Consider the following 13,793-nt stretch of genomic DNA (forward strand, 5'->3'; position numbering starts at 1 on the left):
CTTCATCTATTCCTCCTTTTTCCCCCACTTCACCCTAGAGTCATTAAAAGCTCATTTCCTCAGTCAACAAAGAAGTTTTGTCCCTGTGGCCGCAGGTGCTCCAGGGGTTTCTGAGTACAGCTACTATAAACACGAAGAGACAAGTGGGAAGGGGCTGGAGGCTGCCTGATCGCTCCATTTCTTGAAGCTCTCAGGAATGACTTTGGTCTCCTTCAGCTTTTTAGAGCCACATACACGAGCACCAGATCGACACTGGAAATAGCAATGAAAGGAAACATTAACGCTGCCCAGGGAAGAAGGAAGCTGATGAATACTGGAAAACAGCAATGAAAAAGCTGATGTTTATAATGACTCTGAGCAGTAGCACAAGAGGATAAAAATGACTACCTAAGGGGAAAGAACTGACTTTGTGAGAGGCTGTGTAAAAAATCTGATGATTAAACCGCCCCTCCCCAGAGTGAAGTGTAGGACTAAGTTAAAGTTTCCCCCTAAACAGTTAGACCAGTTGCGATTCTGGGCAGATAATAATGGTCAGTGAATGCAGAGTGAAGGAGCAGAGTTGGCAAGTGCGCTGACTGAGTCGGTGACCTTTTATAAAAATCTGAAGAACAACAGAGTCATTGTTCAAGGAGGGTGGGGGCAGCCTGCAAGCAACACTGGAATACAAATGTCAAGTAGGCAGCTCAGAAAGCACAGTCCAAGAGAGACCTTAGCCGGACGGTGAAGGCGAATGTATTGAAACTTCTAGAGACTCGCTGAAGTGTCACACGGCAGCCAACTTGGAAGTTATAACAGGTTTTATGTCAGAAAAGTGGTATAAAAATTAAACAGCCAGTAGCATTTAACAGAGACAGTCTACAACATACATCTCTGTTTCCTGGGCTAGTCTGTTGCCTTCCACAAGTACTTTTAAATCAAAATTACAGGGGTGTGGTCCCAACTCTGTACTCACCTCGGTTATATCTTTTATCAGCTTTTGGAGAGAAACATTCTCTTCTTTGGCACTTTTAGTCAGCGAAGCTTCATATTCTTTCTCTAACCAACTTGCTTCCTGAGAACAGAATAAGAAAAAGGTGGGCAGTGAAGAGCTGCTCCCCTCTGTAGCGTTCCCATCCTCAGTAGCATTGTCATGCCGATAAGCCTCAGCCCTAGAGATTCCAGTATATTCCTTCCCAGTTCTGTTCAATTTCTCCTCTGCTAAAACTAAGAGGAGAAAGACGAATAGCTACTTTTTACAGACTGCTATGAAGCTGTCAGTTCCAAGGAACTTTGATCCCTAGAGACTTAAAGCCACAGGCAAAATAGCATTGGTGCAACCCCCCTCAGGAAGACACCTCAGTTGTCTGCAGCTCCCCTGCCACTGCCTGAACCTGGGCGGACTCCACGTGTGCCAAACACACAAGGAGTATTTTGGCAATGTGCCTGATGTTAGTTAGACAGTTAGCATCTTTACCACTCTTTCTCTTGAGGTAGCCACACCTCTTTGTGCTAAGGCTGCAGAGCAAACACTGGGCTATCTCCCAGATAAAGGTAAAACATACTAGAATCTCCACAGTGTCATTAAGTGCTTTCATGGTCTTCTCCTTCTCCTCGTTCTGCTTCTGAGACTGTGCAAGCAAGGCTGAGAGCTCCATCACCCTGAGAAGAGAAGGTCCACGTGCCATTCCAAAAGCATTGCACACCGTCACCTGTCAAAGAGCTAAGCAGCTCCCAGAAGCATAGCAGAGAAAGTCCAACCCAGAAAATACAGCAAAGGCAGCGTTCATCTCTACAGCTTAATATGCTTGATGTTGCAAAATGGCACTTCTTGCCCCAAAGGCCGCCTGCACTCAGTCTAGCAAGGAACTGTCAGTACAGAGGTGCTGCATTGCTTACGATGGCCCTGGGCTAATTCCTCCCAACTCCCTTTAGCACAGCCCTGGGTGGCAAAAGGGCTGTACAAGAGACACAGCTCTCTTTATACTGGTCTCAGTTTCTTACCAACAATCAGTTAACGGCAAAAGCATTGTAATACGCAATCTCTTTTCTTTCTTGTCTTACTCAGAAGAGCTTCTCTCAGTCAGACAGTTTTTTTCTGTCCTTTCTGTTGAAGGCAATAGTTTGACTAGAGACAGAAACAAGGCTGCGCAGAATGGGTCTGTTTTTTAAATGTGAACACAGCCCACCTATGAATCAGCGAAGATGATGTTGTTAATAGCAAGGTTTAAAACACCTTTACCTGTCTTGAAGCTCCTTCTTCTCCAGGTCCCCCTTGACTTGTAAGCACATCACTTCCTGCGTCGTCTGGCTTATTTCGTGTTCCGCTTGCTGCTGGGCCTCATCCTTCGGGACAGGTCTACCCAAAGTGATGCAATCCCAGCGCTGGACACCAGACTTTAGACGGGAGCAGTTCACAAGTACAGATCCAGAAAGCCTCATTTGCTCTGCCTTCAGCTCTGACAAATCTCTGAAGAAGAATAAAGAAAGAGCTGAAGTTCACACCACCATCTTTAGCAGCTGACACAATTCTGAAGCACGTCATTGCACAACAGTAGCAGCTGGCAGGAAAGACGGCCTCTTTGCCGTCTAAATGAGTCCATTTAGCTGACACTTTGGGATAAGGACACATCTTGACAGCTGAGCAATGACTCGACTGGATAGTTAAGGAATCATTCTGTTCTCTCCTCAGAGACAAGAAGAAATGTATGGCACAGCCAAAAGGTGTCCAGGACCTCTAATTACTCTTATTAACTGTTGCTCCTGCTCCGTCTTCTTAGCATACTCTAATTATCATTAATAGATGTAAGGAATTTACCAAGGTCCCCAGCTTTTATACCTAGGGGATCAGCCTTAAGCGACCGATTATTATCAGCACTTGGACTGCTAAGAGGCTCGTGGCAATATCTCCATAACAAACGTTTCAGGGAGGTGGTGTAAGAATAAGCCTAAAATGTGGTAACAAAAAAGCACAAATAATACAAGAATTAAATAGTAGGTCAGGCGTACTCTCACATGGTGGAAGGCTTATCAGCAAGTAAGATAAATGGCTGACAGTAACCCAGAGTTTGAAATTGCATGCTGACACCAGAAGAATGTACTCTTAAGGCTCCGCTATTTTTGTTTGTGTAGAAGGCAACCTCAGAGAGCCCAAGAACAACAAAACAGACTGTCAAAGGAGAAATCACATCCCTAGCCGCAACTAACATAACACTGAGGCTCAAAAAGCAGGTGTGAAGGGAAGCGACATTTTTTTCTGCAAGAGATCTAGCCTTAACTTCTACTCACCGGTCAGTGGCAGTCTTCATTTCCAGGAAATGACGGCGGAAGGTTACCACCTGACGCCACAGGCTGAGCAGGCGGTTATGTTCACCCTTTAAGTAGTTTTCATAAAGCTAAACATGCAAAGACAAAAAGAAATGCCAATTCAGCCTTCACTGTCACTGTACGAGTCTTTCAGATAGGGGAACGTACAACCACCATCACCAGGTCTTCTTGAATAACTATTGCAACACGGGCATCAAGGACTGAAGAGGCACCAGAGAAGCATCCTCAGTAGACCTGCCGCCTGACTTCATGATTCGTCATCTCGCCTTGCAGAGGTGTCTAACGGTCTCGGTGGAGGAAGACAAAACCAAGCCCCTCCAAGACCGGTGTCAGATTTGCTTACAACAGGCTACTGGTAAGGGAGGCCTGTCTTGTTCTTCTGTTGACTACTCTCAACGTGAAAACACACAGACCTCTCTGGCCTCCCCTGCTCTAGACGGAGATTTAAGAACTATTAAAAAGATGAGCGGCCCTGTGTGACTGCCCTACAGTGCCCAGCAACAGCAAGCGTTTGCCTTTAGGAGCGAGCAGTATGGTCACAGCAGGTCGGCATCTTCCATCACCACAATTTCCTGACACTCCTCCAGCTCACACCCCTGTCTTCTGCTCGTCAACACCACTACACCTTCAACAGAGCCACAACTTTCCCACAGCAAGTTCTCTGTGCCAGAAATAAAACGCATTCTCATTCCACTCTGGCATCGCGTCTGACATCCCTGTAGCCTGTACTTACCTCACGTTCATTGCGCCATTCACTCTCCTTCAATTCCAGCTCCTCCCGGGCCCTCATCCAATCCGCCGTCAGCTTTCCAACATCTTCTTTAAGGGCTGAATTGACCTCATTCGCTTTATCGAGGCGCTCCCGCAGGAGACTGTTCACTTCGGCCAGATTCTCACACCTTGGAAAGGGAGAAACAGCAAAGAGGTCACTGAACAACTGCCATCCACAATTTCCATCTACAGTTTTCGTTTCCCTTTCCTCCTCAACTTTGATGATGCCCACAGTTAACGGCTTGCCTCCCCTTTGTGCTCTCTCATCGCTGGATGCATCACCTTTCTCTAGCATTGTCCCTAGATTGCATTGGCTCACCTACTGAGCCACAGAATAATTTAGGCTGGAAAGGGACCTTTGGAGGTCACCCGGAATAACCCCCCGCTCAAAACAGAGCCGTTCAGCACACAACACTCCTACTGCACCACAGAAAACAGACTGTGGACCTTTCTCGAGACTCTGCTTCAGGGAAACCTAGGGTCGAGCCTGAGGGGAGAGCAGGGGCCCGAGGGTGAGTGTGTGAGTGAGCGAGGAGTCGAAAAGGGGCACCCGTCAGCTCAGCGGAGCTGCCCGCTGCAAAGGGACTCCGGTCCTAGCAGTTAAAGTCTCGGGTGCTGTGCGTGCGGCTCCCTGAATGGTGTGTGAATGCTCGGGCAGCTGCTGCTCCTTAAACGCTCCGTTCAAAGCGGCTGGCCCAACCGCTTCCCTTGGGAAGACGAGGTAGCACTGACAGGTTCTCCCTCACTTCCATGACCATCCAGGATACCAGCTATGAGGGAACGCTTCTTCCTTGTACCTTTGCTGCTCCTCTTCCACCTGAAGCAGTGCTTTCTCCAGGCTGTGGTCTTCTGTGGCTTCCCACCTGCCTGGGAGGGATCCCTAAAGAAGAAAGGAAAGGTTTAGTCAAATTCTTGTGTTCCCTTCACTACTGCTAGCGTCCATCGCTTTCCCCTCCGCTGGTTGGGTATCTCAGGAGCTCGTGGCTTCTTCCAGGCATGACGGTGTCGTGACTACGCAGGGGAAGGGCGTTACTCAATGGGAGTAGCTCTCCTCAGTCTCCCGCTGTTGCACTCTCACAGCTCATGACCTCGAGTGCCCACTTCGACTTGAAGCCTGCAAACGCTCTCCTACTCTCCTGCCTTTTGTTTCCTAAGTTTACTTTAGCCGTGAAGCAGAAAGAAAAGCACAGGGCCAGCTCCGTATGTTGAACGCCAGCATGCTCGCCTTCCAAAATGCCATGTTTCAACCGATCCTTTTTCAGAGACAGCCATATAATGTAACAGACCTAGGACAAAATGTTACGCCAGCAATAAAGCACTCTTTCACAAAACTAAAATCCTTCTCGATAGGGTTTTCTGGACTGGCATTTCTGGGACTACTGGCTGCTCTAAGAACGCCAACGGGACAAAACACTGATGGGCAAACTTACGGCACTTCTTTAAACCCTCAGGCAGCAAAATCTTGGTTTCCTCTGTCATTGCTTTGGGCAGCTTTTTTCCCAGCGTTAACGAAAGCTGCATACGCTATCTTTAGTTAGCAGCCTGCACACTCACCCCTCCTGCTTCCACTTGCTGCTCCAACTCTCGACACCAAGTCCGGTACTGCAGCACCTAGATGGATACGCAGAATGAAGATGAGCGAATGCAGCTTGTAACAGACTCACTAGCTTTTCGCTAAGTCTTTACAAGCCCAAGCACAGTACGTTTCACAGTGCTGCTGCTGATACAGTCAACAAGAAGTCCTTACGATATCGGGAAGCTTCACTTTATCTAACAGTAAGGAAAGCGAGACAGGGTTTCTTCTACACGTAGCGCTATCTGCTCATCCTAAGACAGCGATGGCAAGCAGAACGACGAGACAGACGTAGCCAGCCATGCCTGGCCAATGGCCACCAGGTACCCCAGATCATTAGTTCCTGCGGGCTAAAAGGCCAGTGGGTCGCTGAAGCTAGAGAAATGAGTTTTCAAAACTGCTTTTCAATATTTCGCAAGTAAAGTTAGTTCTGACCACAGTCCTGCTCAGCCACTGCAGAATGCGGATTTCTGTTCAGCTGCAGAAGACAAGCACGGGCCACAAAAGCAGGGTGCCCTCACCGCAGCGCCGTGACCACCGCCGGGCGCTGGGCCGGGCCCGGCACGGCCTGCCCCGACCCTCCGCCCAGCTCTGGCACCCTCCTCGCTGCCAGCGCTCCCGCGCCCCGGGCGAACCGGGCCGGCGCCGCCTCCGCCCGGGGCCGCCCCAAACCACCCCCGCCGCCCCGACTCCTGCCTCGGGGACAGCCCCCTGCTCACGTGGCCAAACGCGGGCGTTGGCGGGCCAGGCGCCTGTACTCTACTACGGGGAAGACCTAACGCGAGGCTCGGGAGGGTGGCGGCGGCACAGCGAGGCGCCCAGCGGGCCGGGCCGGGCCGGGCCGGGCCGGGCGGAGCAGGGCGGCTCCCGGGGCCTCCCCCGAGCTCCGGGCTCGGCGCCGGCCCGGCCGCGGCAGCGGCAGCGGCAGCGGCAGCGGCAGCGCCGGGGAGGGCCCCGTTGGGGCCGCGCGTTCGCCCCCCGAGATCGCCGCCGCCGAGTCCCCTCTCAGCGCGGCGCGGGCGGCCCGGGCACCCCGACCCCGACCCCGCGGCCCGGCCCCGGGCAACCCCCCCCCGCCCCGGGCAGGCGCCCCCGCTCCTCACCTTCGCCTGCAGCTTCCGCACCAGCACCGCTTGACGGTGCTGCGCCTCCTGCGAGCTCTGCAGCCGGCGCCGCAGGGAGGCCTGGCTCCGCGCCGCCTCCCCGGCCCCCGCCGCCATGGCCTGCTCGGCAGCCGGGCCCGCCGCCCGCGCGGCTGCGCCCCGCCGCCTGACAGGCCCCTTGGCGGGGGCTGCTCCGCCGCCTGCCCCGGCGGACCGCGCTCAGGCGGCCCCGGGCCGCGGCCTGGCGCCTGCCGGGGCGGGCGGAGCGGCTCACCCTGCCCGCCGGGCGCGACCGGGAGCCGGGCCGCGGGGCCGGAGAGCCGGGCTCGCTCGGGGCCGCTCTTTGGCAGCGCTTCGCTTCTCGCTGACGGTGCCGCGCCGGGCTGCGGTGCTATCCGCGGGGGAGAGGCCGCCCTGGCTGCGGTTGCTCCAGCAAGTTCTGCTCGAGACCGTTAACGGTCCCGGAGAACGTTGGGGCAGAAGGCGGTCCCTGTAGAATCTGGGAGAGAAGGAGCAGGAGGAAACGGTCCCCGACACCAAAGTGTTGGATGGGGGGCATGGGGCCACTCAGGCAAGAAAGGGTGGGACTGCAGTGAGAGCAGAAAAGGTCCATCGCGCAGGGAAACCAACTGAATAGCTAGAACTTTCTAGAAAAAGCTTACACTTCAGCCCTTGACTGCCACTGGAGCAGGAGTTCCAATCTAGTAGGAAACCCAAACATACGTAGATGGAATTCTTTAATCTTTTCCTCCCTGTTTTGCAGTATGAATGGGACAGACTGCAAGCAGTTAAAGGAAAACTGGTACGGGAGAGAAAAATTCAAATTCACAGGACAACATCCTCTGTGAATGAAACTTTATTTCATGAGCTCATGAAGAAATGCAACAAACACACATGACAAAGACGGTTCAGTCTCCTTTGCCCAGACTAGTCTGTTACATGAATTCACTTATTCACCACAAAAGTCATGAGGTTTTGTAATTTATAACCTGTAACAATTCGTGTGCTTATGATAAAAAAAAGCCAACAGTGACTGCTCATCCTTCCTCCTCCATCATGGTGCGGGCGTCCCCCGTATCGCTCTGGGAAGCACGCAAGCCTCAGCAGTCCAGCTGCTGTAGGGTCTGCTTCAAAGGCTTTTTGGGTAATGCCACAGAGGTACATCATTGAAACTAACCCAAACGAAGGACAAGCTCAAACACCTTCATTTCACAAGACAACCAAAACCACACAACATAAACCACTGAGAAACAGGGGTAAACCACAATCAATCAACACTCCAATAACCAATGGCCAAGAAGGCCAATAGCAGCCTGGCTTGTATCAGAAACAGTGTGGCCAGCAGGGCTAGGGCAGTGATCGTCCCCCTGTACTTGGCCCTGGTGAGGCCGCACCTCAAATCCTGTGTTCAGTTCTGGGCCCCTCACTACAAGAAAGCCATTGAGGTGCTGGAGCGTGGCCAGAGGAGGGCAAGGAAGCTGGTGAAGGGTCCAGAGCACAAGTCTTATGAGGAGCGGCTGAGGGAGCTGGGGTTGTTTAGCCTGGAGAAAAGGAGGCTGAGGGGAGACCTTCTCGCTCTCTACAACTGCCTGAAAGGCGGTTGTAGCGCGGTGGGGGTCGGTCTCTTTTCCGAAGTAGCAAGTGATAGGACGAGAGGAAACGGCCTCAAGTTGTGCCAGGGGAGGTTCAGATAGGCTATTCGGAAAGATTTCTTCACTGAAAGGCTTATCAAGCATTGGAACAGGCTGCCCAGGGAAGCGGGTGAATCCCCATCCCCGGAGGTATTTAAAGGACGTGTGGACGTAGCACTTAGGGACATGGTTTAGTGGTGGACTTGGCAGTGTTAGGTTTACAGTTGGACTCGGTCATCTTCCAGACTAAGTGATTCTATGAATTGCTAGAACCTCTGTCGGCTTTGAGGAAGAAGATGAGACAGAGGTGATCACACAAGACTCTGCACTCTGGACTGACTGATTTTGGTAGCCTGGCAAAAGAGCTTGGGAGAATCACGTCACTGGAGGAGACCAGGGAGTTTGTCATCATTTAAACATCAGTTTCATAGTGTACAGTGTTATGGGATAACTTTGAGAGAATTGTTTGTTTCCGATGGTCTGTTCTCTGTTAGGTAGTCTTAGGTTTGGAGTAGGTGGGATGTTTGGCAAATATCCAGCAGAGGTGTTGCACTGAAGAAAAAAAAGCTAAAAAATCACAGTTAACCTTCAAACTTGAATGCCGGCAAGGTATATCAGACAACTTCTTTGTGTGAGACAAGTAAACGGTATTGCTGACATGAACTACTGTACAAACAGAGCCTACCATCTCTTTGGCCACATCAGCCAGACTTTCATAAACCACTAAATGCCACTGCTCACCGCAAGGGCTGTTTCCCTGCCGAGCATCACCTCATTGCATCCAACTGCTTTACACACTGAAGCAGGTGACACTTTGATCTCTTCTTTGTTTTTGTTTTTGTTCTTGTTTTTGTTTTTGTTTTTGTTTTTCCTAGAAGGAGAAACCACGTGTTTCATTTTGCTTTCTTCAGCGAGCAAAGTTGCTTTTGCTCAACCTTTCCTGAAAATGTCCAGCACTGGCATAGATTCTGATAGAATTTTAGTTTGCAAGGTGGCAGTTCTGGAAAATGCAGTATTTTTGCATGAAAACACATAGCCTGGGGTATGTATGTTTGTCGTGAAGGAGCTGTCTGGTCCCAGGCAACCCAGTATGGCCTTACACGTCCCTTTCAAGTTAACAGTGCCAGTGCCTTTTGGCAGCCCAGGGTATTAGGGCGGTATACAGCAGATGCTCTTAAACTTTCAGCCCGCAGTACAGGAGCTCTTTCTCCTCTAGCCGATTCTCCAGTGGCACTGGCTGGCTCTGCACAGAACTCCAGAGAAAGGACTCTAACCGTATTTTGTCCCGCTTTCAGGTTTACCGCCAGCAAGAGTGGGCTAGCAGTGGTCTGGAGCAGTTGCGCCAGGAGTCCTCTCGCCAAGGGCACGCGCTGGCCAAGGTGTCCAAAGAGAAGGAATTGCTGGTGCATGAGAAGGCTGCCCTAGAGGTGCGACTGGCAGCCATGGAGCGGGACCGACAAGGCCTTTCAGAGCAGCTGGCAGAGGCCAGGTAAAGGCAGGGAGGCATGTCCTAGGCAGGACGTGGTTTAATGTCTGTAATTATAAAGGTGGTAATCATTACACGGGGGTTTACTGCACTGCATCCTGTGTGCTTTTCAGATGTTTTCACCTTGCCTGGACAGAAAATGGAAGAATCTCAAGGGGGGAAAAAAACCCTAGACCATGCTTTGGATGTTATTTTTCTGACAGCTACAGCTAGCAGAGCTCTCCTGAGCCTTGGGCTCATGTTTATGCCCCCTTGCGTTTTCCTGTGTGAAGTCCAAAGCAAGCCAACTTGGCCCTGAATTGAGTAATACTTCAACCGTGCAGTCGTTTACGGAAACCTGAAGCTTCTCTCTGGTTTTGGTTTCTTGTTCTGAGCATTTGAACGTAGATCTTTGCTTCTCAAGTAGTTGGACGTGGGCTCTTCAGAATTCAAGGCTATTACATACGGACGTTGTGAGTAGGACACTGCCATTCAGGGTGAAGCTAGAGGCTCATGCTGAAAATCCTGAGGGCCTTCTGTTTCTAAGCTAACTCTTGTTAAGTGTGGTGCAGGACCTAGAGTTGGTTACACCAGCAGCAGGGAAACGTCTTTTGAGTTCTCAACAGTCTTCGGGGATTCTTGCCCATCATTCATGTCGGGGTCCTGTACTCCTTACCACCTGCTGTTTAGGGACAGACATCATGGAGAAGTTACATAGGGAAGGAAGAAGATTCTGTGCTTCTGCTGTATCAGATTTCTAGGATCGAATCACAGAATCATAGAATCGTTTAGGTTGGAAAAGACCTTTAAGATCATCAAGTCCAACCGTTAACGTAGCACTGCCAGGATGCTATTGGCCTTCTTGGCCACCTGGGCACACTGCTGGCTCCTATTCAGCCGGCTGTCGACCGGCACCCCCAGGTCCTTTTCCACCGGGCAGCTCTCCAGCCACTCTTCCCCAAGCCTGTAGCGTTGCATGGGCTTGTTGTGAATCAAGTGCAGGACCCGGCACTGAGCCTTGTTGAACCTCACACAGTTGGCCTTGGCCCATCGATCCAGCCTGTCCAGATCCCTCTGTGGAGCCTTCCTACCCTCCAGCAGATCGACACTGCCGGCCACCTTGGTGTCGTCTGCAAACTTATTGAGGGCGCACTGGATCCCGTCGTCCAGATCATTGGTAAAGATATTAAATGGGACTGGCCCCAATACTGAGCCCTGGGGAACGCTACTTGTGACTGGCCGCCAACTGGATTTAACTCCATTCACCACAACTCTTTGGGCCTGGCCACCCAGCCAGCTTTTTTTTTTTACCCAGCGAAGCATACGTCCGTCCAAGCCATGAGCAGCCCGTTTCTCCAGGAGAATGCTGTGGGGAACGGTGTCAAAGACTTTCCTGAAGTCCAGGTAGACAACGTCCACAGCCTTTCCCTCATCCACTAAGCGGGTCACCTTGTCATAGAAGGAGATCAGGTTAGTCAAGCAGGACCTGCCTTTCGTCAACCCATGCTGGCTGGGCCCGATCCCCTGGTTGTCCCGTAAATGTGACTGTCTAAATGGACAGGCAAAGTCCTTTTCAGACTCAAGAACTGCATTCAAACAGCTTGCATCCTCATGCCAAAATCTAAACAAGTATATCAAGAAGCTCGAGCTCCTTCAGGAGCGTTAGGCCAGCTTTCAAGGTCCAGTCCCTGCTGTTTGCTTTATTGCTTTGTTGACGAAGAATCTGCCGAGGATTCAGGTCCTGAGCTGGAGCATCTCTTTCTAGTGATGAAGATGGTAAGATGGTGCTTGTGCTTTTGCAGGTGTTGTAACACTTGTGACGATGTCAGAGAAGCATGCAGGTGGTGAGGCTGGGCCTTCAAGAACCTGGATACCATAGAGCAGCGCACGAGGGAAGGATTTAGCCAGAAAATGCAAGTGCAGAAGAACGAGGGCTGCCAAGTGTATGGTTTCCTAGAGGTCAGCAAGGCAAGAGATGGGCTTTGCTGTAAACATGCTGCATGATGGTGAGAACTGCGAAAAAGCAGAGTTCCTCGCCTTTTCCAGCTTTAGGTGTTCACAGCACTGTAGTATAATAACCCCTGGGCTCAGCAAGGTACTTGTGCCCGTAAGGGGGTTCAGCAGGAGAATCAGGAAAAGCAGTGGGACGGGGATAATTCTGTGTTGTCGTTGTGCAGGCTGGTGGGAAGCATGCCGGCTGGAGAAGCCTAGCTTTTCCTACCATCCAGCTAGCGAGTCTTTTTGCCGAGGTTTGTGGAGGAGGAGAGGCAGCTTCTTTGAGGTTACATTGCCCCACCTGCCCTTCTAGTCTTAAAACAGAGACCAACAGTGGATGCTGGAGATAACATTTCATTCTCTCCCGCATCTCTGCTGGCAAGTTGTTGATTACTGTTATCTTCTCTAGAAAAACAGTGGAAGCAAGACTATTTGAGTTGGTCGTCAAAGCTGAACATGCTCAGAGAGCTGGTTTTTGCAACCGGTGTATGAAAATGTAGTATGAGATATACCAAATAATTGTGTAATTACCCTGTCATTTGAAGGTGCATTTGTTAGGCACTTGGAATTTTGCACAGCTCCATTCTCATCAGGTCTGCAGTTAACGTAAGCAACAGGGTTGCACAGACACTGAATGCGTAATGTAGCGCGTGAGCTTGGGATGTTGCGATGTTCCAGGGGAGAGTGTGTATGACTGCTAGGAAGTGTCAGTGAGGACTGGCACCCAATAGCCATATCCCTTTCAAATTCCAGGATGAAGTTTTAACAACCTTTTTATGTGGTGGTGGTGGTGGTGGTGGTGTAGTGCTTTAGTTTTGCATGCGGCTTCTTTTCATGAGTGTATGCATTGGATCACTGTTGTTTACTGTATTAATGGGTTTTTTTACCCTGCTCACTCTCCCTCTCAGTTGCTTTCTCCACTTCGTTTCTGTGATGACTCTTTTGTATTTCCTGCAGCAACAGTCAGTTCCCTCGCAGGAGAGGTGATTCCTCCTTCTTCCCATTTTTATGTCCACTAAAATAATCTGCATAGAGCAGTCATTATCAACATCAGTATATAATGACGCCTTTCAACATGACTGCCTGTGAGGAACAGGGGAAATTCATACCTCTTTTAGGACAACATCTGCTGATATTGGCACCTGTGAAAAGGAGTTGCTCGGTGTCTATCTTGTTTAAACAAAATTTTAAAAATCCAAGCAGTACCGCTGCTTTATTTATACAGATTCAGACCTTTTAAGGAAAGATTACTGTCTCCTGCAGGTAGCTGGAAATTTTCACTTTGCACCAGGAAAAAGTTTGCAACGGTCTCACGTACATGGTGTTTTCTTTTCCCGTTTATCGCGGCCTTTAGCTTCCAAGCGTATCTGACCGTTTCCTTTGAGTATCTTTGCATTGCTATCCATAATAGTAACAGGAGTGCTTCAGTGGGGAGGACGTTGTTGAAGTTTTGTTACAGAGGTTTAGAACCATCAGGAACAAATAGAAAAGTGGTTTCTGGAGGTGCTGCCCCATGGGTGCGGAAGAACTTGGAGGAGACTGAGAGACTGCGCAGAAACAGTCTCACTTCGTCCGTAAAACTGTGCTGCTCTGCTGTAAAACAACCGAAGCACCGAGTAAGGTGTTCGGTCCAGGACCTGAATATCAGTATCTCTGGAAGGGCTACTTTGGAGAGTATCTCATGAGAATTTTAAAGCAATTCAGGACTTTTGGAGTAACCTGTAACTTGTAAGGGACTTTGGCAAGTATATATATAAATGCACAGTGGCCGGAGCAATAATGGTAGTTTATGCCTTGTATCCTTAACAGGAACTTGACTAAAAGATTTGTGGTTTAGTGGAACGTTTGCAGTTCCCTTGATCAAGTTTTTGAAGCGTGGAGTTTGTAGTAAAGGCTTCAGAAAGAGCTTTAGTTTCAGCCTGACTTTTTTTCCCCTTCCTATCGCTCACTCC

At 50.3% G+C, this 13,793-nt stretch overlaps 1 protein-coding gene across 10 annotated transcripts in view; it reads right to left on the reverse strand.

Moving 5' to 3' along the window:
- The window catches only part of LOC148056511 (uncharacterized), a 31,410-nt gene extending 24,330 nt beyond the window's left edge, over positions 1-7,080 (reverse strand). For 7 of the 10 annotated variants that reach the window (XR_015702920.1, XM_087749550.1, XM_087749554.1 and 4 more), the window contains exons 1-8: positions 6,751-7,018; positions 5,629-5,685; positions 4,872-4,954; positions 4,037-4,202; positions 3,265-3,371; positions 2,219-2,446; positions 1,542-1,638; positions 953-1,051 (exon numbers count right to left, since the gene is read on the reverse strand). Coding sequence is in view for 9 of the 10 variants with exons in the window: in XM_087749550.1 (XP_087605676.1) it covers positions 953-1,051; positions 1,542-1,638; positions 2,219-2,446; positions 3,265-3,371; positions 4,037-4,202; positions 4,872-4,954; positions 5,629-5,685; positions 6,751-6,867 (954 nt within the window). In the remaining variant the exon portion in view is untranslated. Of the gene's footprint in view, positions 1-952; positions 1,052-1,541; positions 1,639-2,218; positions 2,447-3,264; positions 3,372-4,036; positions 4,203-4,871; positions 4,955-5,628; positions 5,686-6,168; positions 6,244-6,366; positions 6,431-6,750 lie in introns of those variants that run through there. The other 3 variants (XM_087749553.1, XM_087749552.1, XM_087749555.1) reach the window with 3 other exon arrangements.
- Between the last annotated feature and the right edge of the window lie 6,713 nt (positions 7,081-13,793).

The sequence above is a fragment of the Nipponia nippon genome, unplaced genomic scaffold (genome assembly GCF_047370975.1).
Source record: "Nipponia nippon isolate SJK-2023a ecotype South Korea unplaced genomic scaffold, ASM4737097v1 scaffold_13, whole genome shotgun sequence".
NCBI lineage: Eukaryota > Metazoa > Chordata > Aves > Pelecaniformes > Threskiornithidae > Nipponia > Nipponia nippon.